General features: G+C 51.1%; 1 protein-coding gene across 2 annotated transcripts in view; it reads right to left on the bottom strand.

The window, feature by feature from the left end:
• Shb (SH2 domain containing adaptor protein B) overlaps window positions 1-19,433 on the bottom strand; it is a 109,879-nt gene that overhangs the window by 17,467 nt on the left and 72,979 nt on the right. For both annotated transcript variants that reach the window (XR_007594256.1, XM_050155871.1), the window contains exons 3-5: window positions 16,876-17,091; window positions 5,414-5,585; window positions 2,343-2,462 (exon numbers count right to left, since the gene is read on the bottom strand). Coding sequence is in view for 1 of the 2 variants with exons in the window: in XM_050155871.1 (XP_050011828.1) it covers window positions 2,343-2,462; window positions 5,414-5,585; window positions 16,876-17,091 (508 nt within the window). In the remaining variant the exon portion in view is untranslated. The remainder of the gene's footprint in view (window positions 1-2,342; window positions 2,463-5,413; window positions 5,586-16,875; window positions 17,092-19,433) is intronic.

Genomic DNA, 19,433 nt, shown 5'->3' with positions numbered 1-19,433 from the left:
AAAAAAAAAAAAAAAAAAAAAAAAAGAAAAAAAAAAGAAACCACATACTGCATACAGGCTGGCAAAGGTGGTGCTTGTCCAAAGCAGCCAGTACCCACATACCACGGCTGCCCTGGGAAGCACCGCTTCAAGGAAAGATCGCCTAGGTGAGCAGCACTCTGACCACCAGGGGGGTACTCTAATTGGCGCTAGACGAGCAAACCCAAGCCTCCTGCTCCAGCTCTTGTGTGGAAGAGCAGTCGCTACACAGCAGGCCTGGTGGGTAGATCAAACAGGGCAAGTACAACAAACCAGACCTCAGGCTGGCAGCCAAGGGCTTTTGTGCAGCATGCTAGATGCCACTGGCTGGGGAAGTGTAGCTGATTTAGCCAGAGAATGCCCACCAAGCAAAAGTAGAGGCTGAATCCACAGGCAGGGACACATAGGGAGCCAGTGGTGTCCATAAAGACTGTCAAAGTCTGACTTTTGCTGGTCACATGCTGGTGATGCAAACAGTGAGCTGCAGAACTCAACTCCGTCTACACTCTGGACCACAAGGTCTCACGATAGAATCCCAGCTGGCCTATAACCTGCTTCGTAGACCAGGCTGGCCTCCAACTCACAGCTATCCACCTGCCTCTGCCTCACATGTGCTAGGATTAAAGGCATGTGTTACCACAGGTTTCTTAACTAGACAACAAGCATCTTCGAGGCTACTATCAGGAAACAGGGACAGGGTAGGAACTTTACTAGGTCACATGGGCAATGCTTGTTACTTAGAAACAGGTCATCATCCCAGTCCACAGATGAGGACAGGGAGGCTCAGAATTGTGAAGGCCAAGGAGGGATGAGGTCTCCCACTGGCTACCACAGCACCCAGACCACCTGAATGACAAGCCTATCACTATAAAAGCAGAATCAATGTCCAACCCCTAGAGAGGGCCCCAATCCAATGGCACATGGCAAGGATAAAGGGGCCAACCCTGACCTCTGGAACCAACCCATGACTTGGTTTTTATGCAGACTGAGTAACGAGGAGTTTTTGCTCAAGAAGATAGAAGCATGGATGACGCTGGGTTCACTGGTGTCATTTCTTCAGCAGCTGGCTGCAGACTCCTCAAACACTCCAACACACCACAAGGTTCTCAGCAGACCGTTTCCTACAATTCCACATGGTCATGGCACACAACTAGATTGCTTTTTTTAAGGGGTGGGCATGTCTCCATGCATCATATGTGAAGGCTGATACCTGACAAGGCCCTGCCCTGGCACACAGGGCCTCTGTTCCTCCTACTGAGCAGGGCTTCTGGAGAGGCCCCTCCACAGTGCCAGACAATGGAGATTCTAGGAGGAATGTGACCCCTGACGAATGAATGCCGAGACAGAGAGACAACAAAGCCAGCAGCACTGGGGCCCTTGATGGCAGCAGGCTATCCGGGGCTATGGGGATAGGTTGGCCACATGACAGGGTGCCCACCCTGCCAGCATGTGTGCCAGCTTTCCTGCCAAGCCTACTCTCCATCAGGAGCCTCTGGCAAGGATCTAGGGCAGAGGGGAGACAAGGGACCCAGTATGTCTACATGCAGGACCTGGGCCACACTCCAACTATGTCAATAATTCTGTATCCTTAGAGAGTTCCTCTTCCTCTGAGCCTCCATTTCGTATCTATAAAATGGAGTCTAGATCTCTTCTTGGGTCCTGCCTAGAAATATCAATGAACAACTGAACACTCAACATGGGAAAGAAAAAAAAAACCAACAACAAAAAACAACTCTTTTCTTATTTCTAAACCTGTTTATTTCAATAGCTCATGGGTCAGAAAGACCTGGCAATCCGCAGAGTGGCCACAGGCGATAACCCCAGTGGGGTTCTTTCTAGCTCATGGCATTCCCTCCCTAACTCTGTGGAGTTTACAGAAGGCACCTGTCCGGGGACGCCCTGACAACAGGAAGGTTTCTCACAACAGCAACCCAGCACATGGAGGGTCAGACACGCTCATCAGTCACCTGCTCTGCGGGCCTCAGTTTCCCAGTCTACAGAGTAAGGCAACATGTTCCTCATCAGAGGACTATATGAAGCTGGAGACAGGCAAGACGTGCTAAGAGCCAAGCACAGGTCTGGGCTCACTGCACACGAGAGTTCTTCCTAGCTAGTGACCACACTTCCGAGGACAAGCCTCTCTCCTCTGGGAAAGCAGCAGGGGGTCACAGCTTCTCTGGGTCCCCATTAAAAACTACATTAAAAACCAGGTTGAAATAACTCACGCAGACAAGTTCCTGGGGAAATGGAGTGCATCCTTTCTTCACTAGACCCATGCAGGCACACCCCACTGTTCGGGTAGGCAGAGGGCAGGAGGTACTCACTTGAGGGAGAGGGAGTAGTCGTGTTTGCTGGTCTGACTATTCCGGACAAGGTAGCTACACTCCTTACAGAGTCGCAGCAGATTCTCGGCATCGCTTCTGCTGATGGCTCCATGATACCATCTGGGGAGAGGACAAGAGGGGAGTCAGAGTTGGGTGGGTCAGCTCCCCCCCCCCCCGACCTCCGAGGAGGCTCAGTGCCCTCAGAGGGCAGCTGCTGACTCCAGCCTCCTGTGGGAGGCTCGACAGCTGCTCTGTCAGTGTCTGCCACAGGTCAGATTCTGAGGGAGAAGAGTGACAGACCCTGCAAGGCTTCTCATGCAAGGCCCGCGGGCCATGCAAGCAACCCAACACCAGGTACTCTGTGCCCATCCAGTTTGCCCTGTGGTGACAGGTGCTAAGGAGATGAAAGTGAGGCCGGATCCCACAGCTGGGGCTGTGTCAGGCAGGGCAACCGAGAAAGCCTGTGCTGACCGGAGGAGGAGGAAAGGAAGCCCCGAAGAAAGGCGGCTACAAAGAACACGTTGTGGCAGAGTCTAGTGTGGGCACAAGACTAGTCTGGGAATGGTGTTGGAAAGAGCAGCCAGAGAGGTAACAGGGTAAGAGTAGTGGGGACAGGAGCAGGCAGTATGGCCCAGGCCTTTGAGGTGGGCCAGGGAATTTCTTTCAATGAAATGGGCTCCTAGAACATGCCAACAGGAAGCCTCCTGGGCAAAAGAGAGGGCAGCTCACTAATCTGAAAGAGCCTGGCTGGCCCCTGCTCTAGCTGGGTAAATAAGAATCCCGGCACTGTGTTTCTGGATACAGCACGAGCCAGAGAAGGAGGAGGGCGTGTGGTGCAGGGGGCAGATGGCCCCACCTGGCCACAGAATGGATCTGTCACCATGAATTTGTGACTGGGAAAACTGGAGACAAAATCTCAACGGGGTGGCAAAGGCCTTCAGTGGCAAGGAGGAGGGACTCCCCAAACCTCCTCTGTGTCTGTGCAGGGTCCACGAAGGGAACATTGCAGCGGAAGTGACTATATGGTGAGATGTCAGATGTGTGAGTGTGAGAGACAGATAGAGAGAGGGAATACTCACTACAGACTGTCAATCTGTCTGTCTTTCTATGGTTACACAGAAACAGAACACAGGTTGGGGATGTTTAGGCTACCATAATCAGAAAATTTCCAGGGATTCTGGGCCCTAAGGCAGCCATGGGGAGAAACAGCCAAACAAAAACAAAGTTGGCTTCACAAGCAAGCGGCCCCAGATGTGGAGAGTCCAGGCTCAGGAGGGCGGCCTGAGCGACTTCCCCCAGCAAGCTGACAAAAGCATTTTATTAGGATCACATTTCTAGCCAGCTGATACTGAGCTGTCCTCAGGGAAGGCAGGAAAAGTTCCCTAGGTAATTGTTGCCCGTTGTCTGCCCTCCCTGAGCACAGGGACTGGAAGAGAGACAGAGAGAGGGGCCCCAGGGGCCTTGTTAAGGGTAGTTCCTGGTGGCAAACAGGTAAGCTGTAAGGTCCTGTCCTGGCTGCTTTACGTTCAAAGAAAGGAGGGGCCAGGAGTAGAGGATCAAAAAGAGGGCAAAGGGCACTGGATCAGGAGCCAGGAGATCAGCAGGCAGCCTGTCGGTAGGAGGCCGGAGATCACAGGCTGTCTTGGGCATTTGGCCTAGTAGTGCTGGATCTGAGCAAGGGACCAGCTGGAAACACGCTGAAGCCTGTGGAGATGGCCAGCCAGGTCAGACTCAAGGGGTCAGGGAGACTCAACCACTGTCATTCAACCCAGCCAAAAGCAACTGGGTTCTCCAGTATTACTCACTATTCCCTTGATCTCATGGGGCGGACACGGAGAGGAAGCCAGTCTGGACAGCACCGGTGTCCCACAGGAACCAGGAGCTGGGGTGAGGCAGAACTACTGTGGTGGGAGGTGCCCCCTTCAGCACTAACAGTCAGGAAAGCCCTGGAGAAGGACACCCGGCCTGAGAACTGGTATCACCCAGGTCTAGACTGGTAAGAACTCACTGCATACGGAAGGACCGTTGCTGTAACCATGCCAGCAATAGCTATCGCTCACTTTACAATGCAGACCTACTCTGCGCCAGTAACACCAACCTCTCACTTTATGCTCTCCTCAAAAAAAAAAAAAAAAAAACAATAGCTATCGCTCACTTTACAATGCAGACCTACTCTGCGCCAGTAACACCAACCTCTCACTTTATGCTCTCCTCAAAAAAAAAAAAAAATTTAAGATAGGGTTTCTTTCTCTAGCTGTTCTAGAACTCACTCTAGAGCAGGATGGCCTCAAACTCATAGAGTTCCTTCCGCCTCTGCCTCCCGAGTGCTGGGATCAAAGGTGTGCGCCACCACCACCACCGCCACCACTGCCCAGCATAATCTCTCACTCTACACCAGGCACATGATCAGGCTGGGGGCAAGCAAAGTCCAGGCGGAGGTAACAGCAAAGAGAGAATGGGGTTCAGGTTATGAGGCTGGGCCTTCGTTTCCCTTGACTACACATAAACTTGCTAAGCCTGGAGAAACTCATTGTAGCCAAGTACTGATGTGGTAAGAAACTGAAGCTGGGGCGTCATCCTGGAGTAGGGGAGAGCTGCAGCAACAGGGACCTAGCAGGGTAGAGGTGTCATCGTGGTCAAGAGCAAGGGCAGTGAAAGGGCCACTCCTGACACAGGGCTCGGAGGAGGGGCAGGGCAGCATGGGTAGACCTCAGACCATGACAGGTGAGAGATCTTAGAGAGCTGATGAAGGGCAAACAGATGCAGCACAAAAGCTGTGCAGTAACCTGATTTACACTGAGGGGGGTAGGTTTACTTCAGACTTAGGAGCTAGGATGAAAAATGAGGGAAAGTGACATCTCCAGATTTCGCAATCCCTCCTGCCAGTCACTGAGGGTGAAGGTGGCAACATGGTGTGACAGACCAGGCCTGGCCAGGGGCCAGGAGCTAAGACCTCCCAGGAGCCTCTCACGAGGGGCCAGTGAGCAACTGTACTTACAATAAAGACGTGGAGGAGGGCACAGCATCTAGAAGAAGCAGGGGCGGCCCCGGCACTGCATCAGTGAACTTACATTTGTTTCTCCAGTGGAATGGTGGGATCCACTCTCTCTCCCAGAATCCCACAGAACTCAGGGCTCCCGTGTTTGATGGGCTTGAAGCCTCCTCCAGGAGCACGGAGCTGGCGCCGTCGGTCCCGAGAAGGTGATGGGGAAGACTGCCGCTTCTCACTGCCGTTGAACTGGGCTGTGCGAACGGGAAGGAGAAGACAGAAGCAACCATCACCTGGGGTCCAGGCAGCACTCAGTGGGCAATGTTCTGTATGGTGGCGTTTGTTTACGCTGTAAGAAATAAAGCCTGCCCGAAGATCAGAGTGTGGAGCTAGCCACGCTAGCCAGTCATAAAGCCAGGCAATAGTGGCACACACCTTTCATGCCAGTACCCAGAAGACAGAGGCAGACGAATAGTTCAAAGCCACCCTGGACTACACAAGATTGAATCAATCTAAAAGAGAAACAGAGCTCATACCTTTGATCCCAGAATTTGGGAATCACACACTTTTAATAGTTTTAATGGTTTTCTTAACCATTGAGCCATCTCTCCAGTCCTGAACTCACACTCTTAGGTACAGGCGACTAGGCCTGACACCTACCTAGCTCCTGCTCAGGTTCAGGGCCCACTCAACTCTGTCGCCTTCAGAAGCTACTTCTCTCAAGAAACTCCAGAACTCCCTCGGCCATGGCATCTAAATCACCAGTCTCCTTGCCTGGCTCCCAAGAGTCACTGAGAATGGGCTGTAGCATCATTGTCCCACCTCACACAGTGCCTGCAAGGTAACAGGCGCTCAGTGCAAAATGAAAAAACCTTAACGAGCTCATGTTTTGCTTTACTGGGAAAAAATATCGGTTTTCCTACCAGATAAATTGGATAAAACCTAAGAATGTCCTAGTCGACACTCTAATTCCCCACTGGATTAATTTATACATCCTCTGGTATGCTTGATACTGCAGCCATGTATTTTCGTGAGAACAGGTGGTGATGAATGACAAGCTTAATTAGGCAAATCATTTCACCTAAAACACAAATACACAAACTCCAAGTGCAGTGATTCGACAGCCAAAGGGGGAGGGGGACCTCAACAAAAGCTCCAAATACAACCGTTCCCATCCCTTCTAATTAAGTTTCTCTTTAATCTGCAATTTTAAATGGCAATTCTTTTAATTTAGTGGTTTTCTGTGAGAGATAAAGACGCAATTCCTCAGAAGAATATCTGCATTTAGAGGAAAACATGCTGCCCCCACGAGTTGTTCAAATGACAGAACTTAATGAGTCCCACCGATAGGCAATTAAAGAGCACGTTGGAATCCTGCAGGAGGGAGGGCCACTCGGGGTTGTGTAGAACGAGGAGGTACTGAACATCTGACTTCAGTCCCCAGGCTGGAGACTAGTCCTGGTTGCGGGAGAAGGGTGACCCAGACAGGGTCCTCAGGGTCAGCAAGTCAGCACCTTTGCTTGGGCCCAGATGTCTACCCCAGAGTTGTGTTTAGGGGACGGGGCTCATTATTCAAGGGCTCCCATTTGTTTTACTGGGCTTTCAAGATAGTCTCAAAGCTGGTCTCCCTCTCTAATAACCTCCATAGTGCTCCTGCTACGGTGTGCTCCTGGCAAGCATGGATGTGTGCGGAACAGCAAGGATGAGCCCAGGACTCTCGTCCACAGGGCCAGGCTTACCCCATTCTGTCTTTCCTTCTTCACGAGAACAGCCAAGGTCTAGGTGGACGGAAGCTGTGGTTTCCCTCACTTGGTCGCTGCTCCATCTGAGTGGCATATAGAGGCTTCCTACGACTGGCTAGCCTCTCCCTGTGGTAGTGTGTCTGCTGCTCCAGGGACATATAGTCACTCTGCCCAGCACCTGGGAAGGTTTCCCTTCAGCTCTCTCCAGTCCCCTGTCAGCTCAGTTTACTCTATAGCCTAGCCTGGAGAGGATCTTAGAAAAAGTATGAGCTGTTACAGTTTAGCGGTAGAGTTCTTGCCTAGCACACACAAGGTCATGGGTTCCATCCCCAACACTAATAAAATGATGGGGGTGGTGTTGCTTCAGTGTTGTCTGTTGTCTTCTTCCTGCCCTGCCCACTGTTCAGAGCAGACCGCAGCCGCCACAGCACAGCCCTTCACTGGTTCCCCAGTGGCCTGGGTTCCAAGACAAAACCTCCTCACCCTACTTAGTGCTCAAAGTCCTTAGTAAGTTGGAGGCTGCCCAACCTTCTTCACCTGATGCTCTAGTCTAGGCTGGCTGTTCCCTAACATCACCTTCCACCTGCCTTCCGGCTTCTGATTTGTCTGTCTAGCCTTAGCCTTCAGAACGTCTTTATTATGCTGCAAAAAATTCTAGCTATTCCACTAAGTACAGCCTGAAGGTTTTACCCCCTAGAGTGGCTTTGCCCCAGGCCCCCAGGCAGAATCCCTTTAGCCCTGAAGTGCTCGGCCCACACAGCCAGGTCAGCATCTGCCTATTTTAGCAAAGAATGCAGCCATTTCCACAGAACCAGAAGGCTTCAGCCCAGTCCCTTTCTGCCATGCAGCTGGCTCCAGGGAATGGCCCACAGACTAAAGCCAGGCTAGGGAGAGCAGCAGCTCTGCATCCCAATTTCAGAGTCAGGGACACCTGGCTTTCATCCCCCCCCCCCCCCCGCACCATTCTGTACCGTGATGCTAGGAGTATTTCTAAACTTCTCTAAGCTCAGCGTCCACATCTACCAACCAGGGCTGATAACAACGTGGTAAGTAGAGGCAGGCTGTGGAAATGGTTCAGGCAGGTCCTTCATCAGTGGCTGACACCTCTCCACAGTCACACTCACGAGGGGTGTGTGGGTGTATATGTGTGTTTTCATATAGTTACAAAGACAGTGTCCTGTATCAGAACTGGCTTCTTCAGAGTCTTTGTACTGTTTACCGCTAACTCTCCAGTGCCCAGAACAGGACCTGGTATACATGTGATAATCAATACCTGTTGAATGAGAAGTCTCCGCCTAGCTCTGCAGGGCCATCCCGTCTCCATTCATCCCTGCAGGCTGCACTCTCTCTGTGCCAGCGGGTTCTGGGCATTGAGGTCAGATCTTCAGGCTTGGAGGCAATGCCCTTAACCACCAAACCACCTTGCCAGTCTCCACCAAGTTCTTTTGGAACCCTCTTGAAAATGATTTCATTTTGTATTTAGTACTTCTACAGAAGATCTGAGAACACATTCCCTCTAGTGACCACAGACAATCTGAGACAGGTGCCACTGTGCCCTTGTTATAAACAAGGCCTGTGTGGCCAGAGAACTTGGCCCAGCTAATGAGGCAGGCTGCCATGCTAGGCTCCTGGCTGGGCCATCCTCCAACCTAGTGTTACCCCTTGTGGGGTTGGCACTGCCCTGCTGGTCAGCCTGCAGCCTCTGGCTCTCCATTTTCTAGCATAGGACTGAGCCTCCTGCAGCAGAGACAGCAAGGCCAAAGAGGAAGCAGACAGTGTGCAGAGACTCCGGCTGCCACAGGTCCCGAGCCTCTCCACAGATAAACCAGAATTGAGGTACAGCCCTCTCTGTAAACCTTTGGGATACACAGACGGGGCTGGCACTGCTCTGAGTCTGCACTTGTTCTCTGACGCCCTGCTACTCTGAAAGAGACAAGGTGTCCAGGAGCCTCTTTCGTGCAGTGCTCTGAATACAACCCTGAATGCGGGAGCCAGGTGGATGTCGACACGGTGAGGAGGGAGACTGCACACTGGTTTCGGAGTTGGAGTGGGCTACCTAGCCCGGGCTATGAACATCTGCACAATGCACTCAGTCAACACTCGTGAACAACTGAACTTTCCGTCTGCACTAGCAGGACTCTGCGGCCAGTGTTCCAAACCTGCATCCTACATTATGTCACTGACCCTACCAACACACGCAGATACCTGAGAACCCCAGTTTACAGATAAGGAGACAGATCCCTCTCCCCACCCTCCCGTGCGGCTGAGTCTGTTCACCCCTCCCCTCAGCCCTCCCTCTAGGAAGGCTATACGGAGGGCGGCCTCACAAAGGTTTGCATCTCCAGGATCAGGAAGAGGTCTCTGAGTTCACCTTGAGGACACACACAGGCCCTGGGCACTACTGTCACCTTCACAGGATGTGCGAGACAGGGCTGGTGACTCTGAGAGAACACCGCCATCATACAGCTGTGCCTGGCCTGAGAAGGTAGACACAGAACAGCCAAAGGGGCTCACCTCTGTCCTCTGATTCGAGATTGTTCCTCCCAAAGAAAACACGGACACCAGAGCTGAGTGCTGGCTGAGGAAGATCTAGATAGGACTAAGGAAGCATCAAGGCCTCCTCCCCTGAGAGAAGCCATCTTCTCCATCACAATTCATTCCACAGATAAGAAATATGGGGCTAGAAATGGGACCTACTCCTCCAGTTAACCAGCCCTGAACGTGGGCCTGAAGCAAGGTCTCCTCCATCTTAGTCTTAGCAAGTTCAGCACAATCTCCTTAGGGTACAACAGGTCTCAAGAGTCCACAGTAGTGACGACAGGGATGACAACATCCACCACCTACAGAGCATACCGAGCCCAACCTTAGTGCCTAGTGTCACCCTCATTCTACCGATGAGGAAACACAGACAGACTTGTCACTGATAGCAAATGGCAGCTTTAAACACAGATTCCTTCATGAGCTCAGGGCTGGGCTCACCTGTCTGTCACCTGTTACTAGGAACTGCTCAAGGCTAAGGGCCTGTGATGTGTAACCTTTTTATCTGCAGACACTCACAAGACTCCAGGAGCCTGGGGAAAGTGATTATCCCTCCATCTGCAAGCCCAGGGAGCTGCCTAGCACAGGCTAGCACTTGAGGAAGTCAGTCCACAAGCCCAAGCTCCAGCCCAGTGTATGTTTGTGCCACTGCCCACTGCAGACAATGAGGGTGCGAGAGGGAAGATAAGCCAGTGGTCGCAGCTCTCACAAGGCTGCTGGCAGTGGCTTCCCCCTCAGACAGGAAGGGCACACTTTCAGTTTCTCAGAGGGAATTCAGTCACGGAAGGAAGGAGGTCAGGCAGGTCAGCAGCCACACCAAAGTGTCCTCCTACTCAAGACTGGCCTCTTGTGGCTAAGACACATGTATGTGTCCAGCACCCAAGAGGGACAACAACACCAAGAACCTGCAGGCACACAGCCACTAGCAGAGTCTAGCTGGGACAGCAATGTCACAAACATCCCAGCACTCAGTGGTCACCAGGCATGGGCTGGGTGGGGACCCAGCTGTGTACAAGGCAGGCTTTGACCTCACGCAGCTTACAGTCTCCATCCCCAGGAAGATCTCTGACCTGCCCAGCAGAAGGACAAGGCTACTCACTGGCCTCCACACCGGAGAAGAAGGCATTTGTGGGAGCGTTTCTAATAGCACAATTAATAGAGGACTCAAAGCTATGACAGGCTGGTGCCTTTGTTTTCACTTTTTTAAAATATTACTAAGTGAACTCATTAATGTGTCAGATACAAAACCCAACCAGAGAAACCTGTCCTCAGTAACATTTCAAGTGAGGGATCCCACAGCTCTCACTGAACCCCACCCCTTGGTAGACCTGTTGTTCACGCGCATGTTAAACATTAATTTCAGCTGTTACTCATTACACAGCAAAAAGTTCCCCAAACAAACACAATCATTAATTTCCTCACAGGCCCAAGGCATTCTGGGAGGTCATGAAGGAGGCTGGAGGCTTTCTGGGACTGAGGGATGCCTGTTGTGTGGCAGCCTGTGACCAGGTCTGAGACTCCCTGTGGGAAACCCTGCAGACTCTGGGCCTGTTTGCTCGGAGCCCTCAAGGAGACACAAGGAGCAGCAAGTGTGAGCCGTGCACAAAGCACACAGCCCCAGAGCACCATCTTCAGGGTATGTGCACCGTTGGGGGCAGGGACTAGCACTAAGACAGGAGAGCAAGTGGAGCAATTGCTTCTACCCCAGGAACCGTCCACGCTACCCTATACCAGGTTCACATACACCTTTTCCAGGGGAAGCCAATGTGACGGTGGCAAGGGTAAGCACAGTTCCTTCAGATGACCCAAGCTCACTGCCATGTGACTGCAGTTAAGCTGCTCCCTCCTTCTGAGCTCCAGTGCCGCCCTTCATGTTAAGACAGGGAAACAATGCCCACCCAGCATTATTTATAGGGTTATATGGTTACTCTAAAGCGGGTTTGTAATTGCTGCTCAATAAGAGCTGGCTTCCTATGCACTCCTCCCTGCCCTTTCACCATACCTGGGTTCCTTTAAGTTAGCCACTCAGCTGGCTCTGATGACTCAGAACTGTGTAGGAAACAGCCATACCTAAAACGTCACTCGCTCCTGTTCTCTGTCCTTTCCGAAGCCCTAATGTTGAGAAGGGCTACCTGTGGAGCGCTGGCACAGCATGAGCACCCATGGGACCAGGGTGACAAGGGTGTATGTACCTGGCTGTTCCAGAATGTGACAGGAGGCCCAGCCCGACCCAGGATGGTGAGATCGGACTATCATGTCAGGGGAGACTTCCTGGAAGGGCTGCCACTGGTTAACCTGAGAAGAGCTGTGATGCCCCTCCCTGGCTTCCTCAGTCCCACTCCTAAGCACAGGGTGTAATCAGTTAACTGGAAGTCTCCACATGGGGTCCCCCGGGGAACTTGTTAGGGCTCAGGTGGCTATGGGTGCAGTGACACTTTCTACAGTGGCTTACTTGCAACTTAAGTTCAAAGCTCCTAATCTAGGAAGAGCAAGCACATCACTTCTAGAACTGGGTGAACAAGGAGTGAGGGCTGGGTAGTGGCAGCTGACATGGAGTGGAGGGCCAGGGTCCCCACTGAAGAACTGCTTTCCAGGCCTCCCGGACCTCTTCCCATTGCCAGGCAGAACTAGGAATGAGGCTGTAAACGAGGCCTCCACGGCTGCTAAGAGCCTCTTCATGCAGCACTGTTTCTATAGTAAGCTTTATTTAATTCAGCAAGCCCCTCCTAAACACCAGAAATAAACCTCAAAGACACAACCCTTTAGTGCTCACGATGTCTTTTCTTTTTTTTTTTAGAGATTATTTATTTATAATGTATACAGTGTTCTGTCTAATATTTGCCTACACGCCAGAAGAAGGCCTCAGATTTTATTATATATACATGATTCTAAGTTGCCACGTGGTTGGTGGGAACTGAACTCAGGTCCTCTGGAAGAGCAGTCGATGCTCTTAGCCTCTGAGTCATCTCTCCAGCCCTCTTTTTTGTTTTTTCTTTTTTCCCTCCTTGAGACAGGGTTTCTCTGCCCTGGAACTCACTCTGCAGACCAGGCTGGTCTTCAATTTAAGAGATCCACCTGCCTCTGCCTCCCGAGTACTGGGATTAAAGGTGTGCACCACCTCCGCCTGACTGACACATGTCTTTTTATCCAGAGATTTTCCTGGACCATTAGAAGCTCATGTTGCAAGATTTGTGACCATCACCTCTCTTTAGATGGGAAAACTGAGGGTCAGGGAGGTGAGCATTCTGCCTGGGGGCTAAGTTGACAAATGGCTGAGCTGTCAAGCAAACATGGGACTCCCTGACTCCTACCCGTTGGTCTTAATGGATGAGACACACTGTCCTCAACTTTGAAAGGCAGATCAACATGCCCAGGTGATGGTATAGTATAGGGCACAGACAAGGGCCCCCAAGTAATGGCTGAGAGATGAGCCCATCTGAGCATGTTCTGTTCTCTCTCTCTGCCTCTGGTGGAACCCAGGACACTGAGGAGACAGCCTTGAGATGGTGAGTGGCAGAAGAAGCAACTGTCTCTCCAAGGCCCACTGGCCCCTCTCAGGCTACACTCCCTGGTCCTGCTGCCGGAATGCACACCATTGAGTGCTCTGATTATCTCGGACCCAACTGGCACATCTCCCACACCCAGATAGCCTGACTGACTCCCCCACAAGGTTGTTTGTGGTTCTCTTCCCCTCTGCCTCAGTTTCTCTATGAGAGGGAACAAGACTATACAGTATGCAGGGCCCTCCTTATGCTACAAGGAGGAATTCTAGCTTGGAGCTGTCTTAGTACCTCATGCTGGCATGTGAGGCAGGAGCTGCATGCAGCAGGTGCAGGTCCCAAACATCAGTTATGTGATAGTGTAGGAGGTTCTTCTGTTTGAGTGCTGCTTTCATTGGTTAAATAAAGACACTGCCTTGGCCTTTTGATAGGGAAGCCTTAAGTGGGCAGAGTAGACACAACAGAATGCTGGGAAGAAGGGAAGTGTGTCAGACACCATGATACTCCTGCCCAAGCCAGACGCTGGTTAGACTCATGCTGGTAAGCCACAGTCAAGTGGCGATACACATTAATGGAGATGGGTTAATCAAGATGTGAGAGTTAGCCAATAAGAGGCTAGAGCTAATGGACCAGGCAGTAACTTAATTAATACAATTTTGGGGTGGTTATTTTGGGGGTTAAGCTCCTCCTACTACGGTGTGACAGAGGGGAGGCTCAGGTATAGGCTCTGCAGTTAGACTTGGTTTTGCTACTGCCCACGCAGGAGTCCATCTGTCCCATACCTAAAAGAAGGAAACTAAGCGTGTAGAGGGTAGCCACAAGGACACAACGAGACAAGCATAAGGAAGGCATGTGGTGAGCCCACACTTTTCAGAAGGGAGGCTTCAGCAGGGCTGCTGGGATCCGTTGCCAGTGAGGCAGTTCTGGGGAGAACAGGTAAAATCCTTCCAGATGTCTGACAGTAGCAAGTGCCTGCCACCCAACATGAGTGCTTCCTCGTCCCCAGTCCTTGGTCCTAGTCACAGGCCAAGTTCTGTGCAGAACCTGTTCACCTTGCAAGCAGTCACATCAACCTTCACTACCTCAGTAAGCTCAAAAAGAAGGGCGTACCAAGGGTTAAGCTAAAGAACTGGTGAGATTTCTTGTCTAACTCCCCAAGTCCTTATCCTTAAGGAAATGTGTGCTGCAGAGTCCTGAGCAAAGGTAAGACTGTCCTTCCAGGGAGCTAGGACTACCTCATCCTCTCACAGTACCCTCCCTCCCAGATGTCCTGTAAACTAAGGTCCTAGTGAGACAAGCACACACAGATAACATTTAGCAGCCACTCAATAGGAAGCTCTGCCCTTCATTCCAAGAAGCGACACTTGAGGGCTGGCAAATGGGACCATGATGACACTCTGCAATCCAATCAAGTTGCTGCAAAGCATCATCTTTACCTGAGAAGTGGCCTGCTGGCCTCTACCCACTGCTGCGTGGGGACAGACTGAAGCTTGCTCAGTGTCCTCCAGCCCAGGAGTGATGCATCCACCTCCCCTTTCAACCCAGGAAATGAGTAGGGAGCTCAAAGCTGTCTGGGATGAGCATAGCCAGCATCTGCTCTGGAGTGGGGCATGTGAAGCCAAGACACTTGATGAGAGAAGGCAGGACAAGAATGTGAGCGGCTGTGGCACCAGAGGTAACAAATCAGTGACTCGAACCAAGGCCAGAATGGATGCTGTGGGTCTTTCTGTCAGCTAGTTCTATCTGAGGCCTTTTTGTGAACAACTACAGGTACAGAAGTTCTAAAACTTCCTCCGAGCATGAGCGGGCAGGTTCCAGACAGACAGCCTTCTGAGAGATGATGTCCTCCAGGTTAAGCGTATCTCACTCGTACTTCTACACAGATGACCTAGTGATGTGAATCTGGTACAACATACTCCAACTGTGTAAGTCTGGTATAAGGTCCAAACGTAAATGATGCCTGTCTGATGTGTGTGTGTGTGTGTGTGTGTGTGTGTGCGCGTGCGTGTATGTGTACGTGCGTGCGCCTGGTTATATGTGTGCATGTACCAAGGTATATACGTGGAGATCAGAGGGTAACTGTCAAGAATTCTCGTTTTCCATCATGTGGGTTCCAGTGTGTGAACTGTGGTGGTCAACAGGTTTGGTGGCAAACACCTTTACTTACTCACTGAGCCATCTCAGTGGCCCCAGATGTGAGATTTCTGAGCCGCTCATAGACAATGCCAACACTGCTGGTCAGAGACCATGCTAGAGAGTCAAGTGTCAGACTAGACGAGAGTATCACAAGCAACAAGAGTCCCCCAGGCCCCCATGAGGATCCAGGATGAGACAGGGGAACCCTAGCACCTGTCTGTGGTGCTGACTCATGCTTGGACTTAAGGTATCTGGGACAGCTGCCACTTGCCCTCTTTCCGCCCTTCAATCAAGTCAGTATTTGCAATGAGCTATGAATGGCACAAACTCTTGTTGGAGCCTACCCCCTTGGGTTCCCTTACGTCTACAGAAGCAGCTCTGTGATGGTGTGAGAAGACTCAGCCTAGAGAGCAGGCAAGGGTATCTGTAGCAGGCATGGCTAGGTACCAGGGTGGTGCTCACAGACAAGGCTATTTGAGCAGGGTACTGGGAGGTCAGGCTCTTTCCAGGTAGGCTGTGATACACATTTCAGGAGGAGTACTGGGGTGTGTGCAGGGCATGTCATATATCCTGGGAACAACGTAGGGCACATGCTGAGGTGTCTAGAACATCACCCGAGGGGCCTATGAAGGGAAACAGTCTAGTTGTGCGTAAGAAAGAACATTAAATAAAACTCTCGGGGCTGGAGAGATGACTCAGAGGTTAAGAGCACTGCCTGTTCCAAAGGTCCTGAGTTCAATTCCTAGCAACGACACGGTGGCTCACAACCATCTGTAATGGGGTCTGGGGCCACCTTCTGGCCTGCAGACATACACACAGACAGAATATTGTATACATAATAAATAAATATTTAAATAAATAAATAAATAAATAAATAAATAAATAAATAAAGCTCTACTATGACTTCACTGTGGGATTGGATCAGTCTCCCCGTGCCCCTCTTTTCGTGTCTAAACTCTTATGTGCAGTTAAGTGGCTTGGCATCTGACTTTCACGTTTTCATCTTACATAGAAGCATTGCCCTTGGTTGTTACCAGCTCACTCTGAACCTCACTTACTCTTGACTGTGCAATATTCCACCACATGGATGCACAAAATTCCTCTAAACAACGCTTGTGCCAGTTATCCCAGGGGCCCCGACTTCTCATGAGCATAAACTGTCTTTTCTCAACTTCAGACCATCAGGGTGAGCATAAAGTCTCAGGAGTGGGCCTGAAACCAAAGAGTGTGAGCAAGGGGTTCTGTCTTGTGACACGTGGCCATGCCACGTTGTAGAAAGGCTGTAGTGGGGTCACTTTGATTCTGGGAGACTAAATGAGGGGGGCCTGAGCTCCGAGCGGGCTCATGTCACAACTACAGGTGAGAAACACGGCAGCCCCTGAAGCCATGAGCAGATGAGACACAAAGGACTCCATGAGGCCCAGGGGACCAGCCCTGCAGGTGGGGAGACTGGACTGGAAACCTACAATGCCAGCCTGCCCTCTTTTCCCTCAGGAACCTTTATCATAGAACAGCCCAATTCAACTGGTGTTAGCCTGGTCAGACTGGACCTTCTTATATTTTGTTTACTTCAGCTGGTGCTGAGCCTTCTTCAGCGACTGCCTCCCAAGCAGGGCCATTGCTCCTACCTGCCAGGGCGGGGATGGTGACCCGGTTCCACTCCCAAGGTTGGTCGTACTCATCAGCGGGCCTGTCATCATCCTGGGGTAGCTTGCTCTCCCGTAGCCGAAGGCTCACAGTGCTCTCCGAGTCTGAGTCCACACTCTGGCCTTCAGGTTCATAAGGGGTGTCATATAACTGGATGCCTTTGTGTTGGGACCGGACACTCTCCTGCCTCTGGAATTCTGCAGGCGAAAAGGGAAGAAGCAGAGATGTCATAGATGTGTAGTTCCCAACCAAGGACCAGGTCTGATGTCAGAGCTGCCAGCCAGAAAGGTGGGGCTGGCAGAAATGATCCCTTTCTATTTCTGGCTGCCCTGCACTGAGAAAATGCCTTCCCAGCTCTCTGGGTGCGGACCTGCTTCCCAGGACCATAACTGACAACCTGACAGCAGCTCTCTCCACTGTCTTCTCCGTCTTCAAGAACAGGAGCCAGTTGTGAGCAGGAAATGACAAGTACCATCTGGGGCTCCGTCCAGCCCTCTTACCTGACAGTTTCACCACTGAGCCTTTCAATCCCGTTCCCACAGAGCCACATGGGGGCAATGACCCTCCTGTGCCCACCCAGCTCATAGATTAAAGAGCCAACATGCAAAGATTTTCCTGGAGAGGACCTGGCCAGGCTACTCTTCAAGCCTGTGAAGCTGAGTGATGCCTCCCTGCAATTCTACACCCCAGAGTCTGCCCATCTGACTATGATGGGGAACAAGAGGCGGCTTCTTCTGGGGGAGTGACATGGATGACCTGACTAGTCACCCCTGACAGCCAGCACACACATTTCAGTTCTTATTCAGAAAAGAGAACAGAGCTACCATGATGTTGCTGAGACTCAGAACTCAGGCCTTCTTGGCCAAGCAAAGAAACTTGATTGGCTTCCAGATCACGAGCACCTGCCGTTTATGTAGCACCTTTACTGTCGAGGCTTCTCCTGGGGAGGCTGCTATTTCTAGGAGCCTCATACTTACATCACCATGACACTGACCTGAAGATAAGGGAAACTGGGCCTGGTGGGGGAGGGCAGGAGAAAGAAACCTGCATTTGAACTCAGGCTCTTTTCCGTGGAAGCGGAAAAGGACGGCAGCACCTGAGGTAGGAGCAGGCTGAGCCAAGGCCCCATCATGTAAAGAACAAGGTCATAGATTGCTGACTTTTCTTTTTGAAAGTCTCACAATGTAGTCCATAGAACTTCTATTACGTGGTCCAGACTAAACTTGAAGTCATGATTCTCCTGCCTCAATCTCCCCAGTGATTGAAGTATAGGCAAGGGCCACTGCACTTGGTTCCAATTTTATTTTATTTTTTTAAATTATAAAACAATTTATGTAAAACTTCTCCATTTCAGCCACTGTCACCCGGACAGTTCCGTGGCATTAAGTACAAGCACCCTTGTGTAGGCCTCACACCACCCATCCCTAAAACTTCCTCATCTTCTCAAACTAGAATTCTGTACCCATTATACGGGGCTCTTCACTTCTTCTCCCCAGCGCTTAGCAAAGTCTATCTCACCTCTCGGTCTGACTACTCTGGCCTGCTACTTCCCACAAGAAAATCAGATCTGGAGCCGGGCGATGGTGGCACACGCCTTTAATCCCAGCACTCGGGAGGCAGAGGCAGGCGGATCTCTGTGAGTTCGAGACCAGCCTGGTCTACAGAGCTAGTTCCAGGACAGGCTCCAAAGCCACAGAGAAACCCTGTCTCGAAAAACCAAAAAAAAAAAAAAAAAAAAAAAGAATCAGATCTGTCCTTCTGAGGTTGGCTCACTCCCCATGGCATTGTGTTTCCAAGGCAGGGCTGTGTGGCAGAACCTCACTTGTCTTCGAGGCTAATTAATCCTCATCATGTGAACATCTGCCGTCCCCTTGTGCTGTGGTCCCAGGTTCAAGGAGAGAGTGGCAGTACGGCTGCTACAAAGGTGTGTGTGACACACTTTCCAAACCAGAGGTTGGATGCATGAGACATGGCAGAGGCCACAGCCTGGCAGGACAGCTGCTGGAACACATGTGAATGACGGTGCCTTCCCAAGCAAGAGCTGCTTCTGAACTCTGCTCTGCAAGTCAAGGGCACCTCACCAAGAAAACAACGGCCCTCCTCCTGGTGTGAGGAAACTGGCCAATGACTGCACACTGCCCTTCAGAACCGCATTAACTCTTGTGCCAGTATTTACCAAAGTTTACCAAGTCCCACACCGACTTTATGGCTCTGGCTTCCAACCATTATTGTATTTGTTGTTAAATTCATTTTAAAAAGGAAGTTTCTGTAAATATCCCAGAAGCAGTTATCTTGCCCCCAACAACTACTGATTACAAAGCCTGAATGAGAAGCAAGTCCACTAGACTAGTACCCGGCAGAGCGCCCAAGGCTAGCTAGCAAGTGTTAGAGAGCTGGTGGTGACGCAGGCACAAACTACGACAATTTTTGTTCTCACTGGGCTGTGGTGGTGCACGTCTTTAATCCCCGCACCTGGGAGGCAGAGACAGGAACATCTCTGTCAGTAGGTCAAACTGGTCTACAGAGCGAGTTCCAGGAC

The sequence above is a fragment of the Alexandromys fortis genome, unplaced genomic scaffold (assembly GCF_014885135.2).
Source record: "Alexandromys fortis isolate MF-2015 unplaced genomic scaffold, M_Fortis_MF-2015_v1.1 scaffold_92, whole genome shotgun sequence".
Lineage (NCBI taxonomy): Eukaryota > Metazoa > Chordata > Mammalia > Rodentia > Cricetidae > Alexandromys > Alexandromys fortis.
This window is presented reverse-complemented; position numbering and strand designations above follow the sequence as displayed.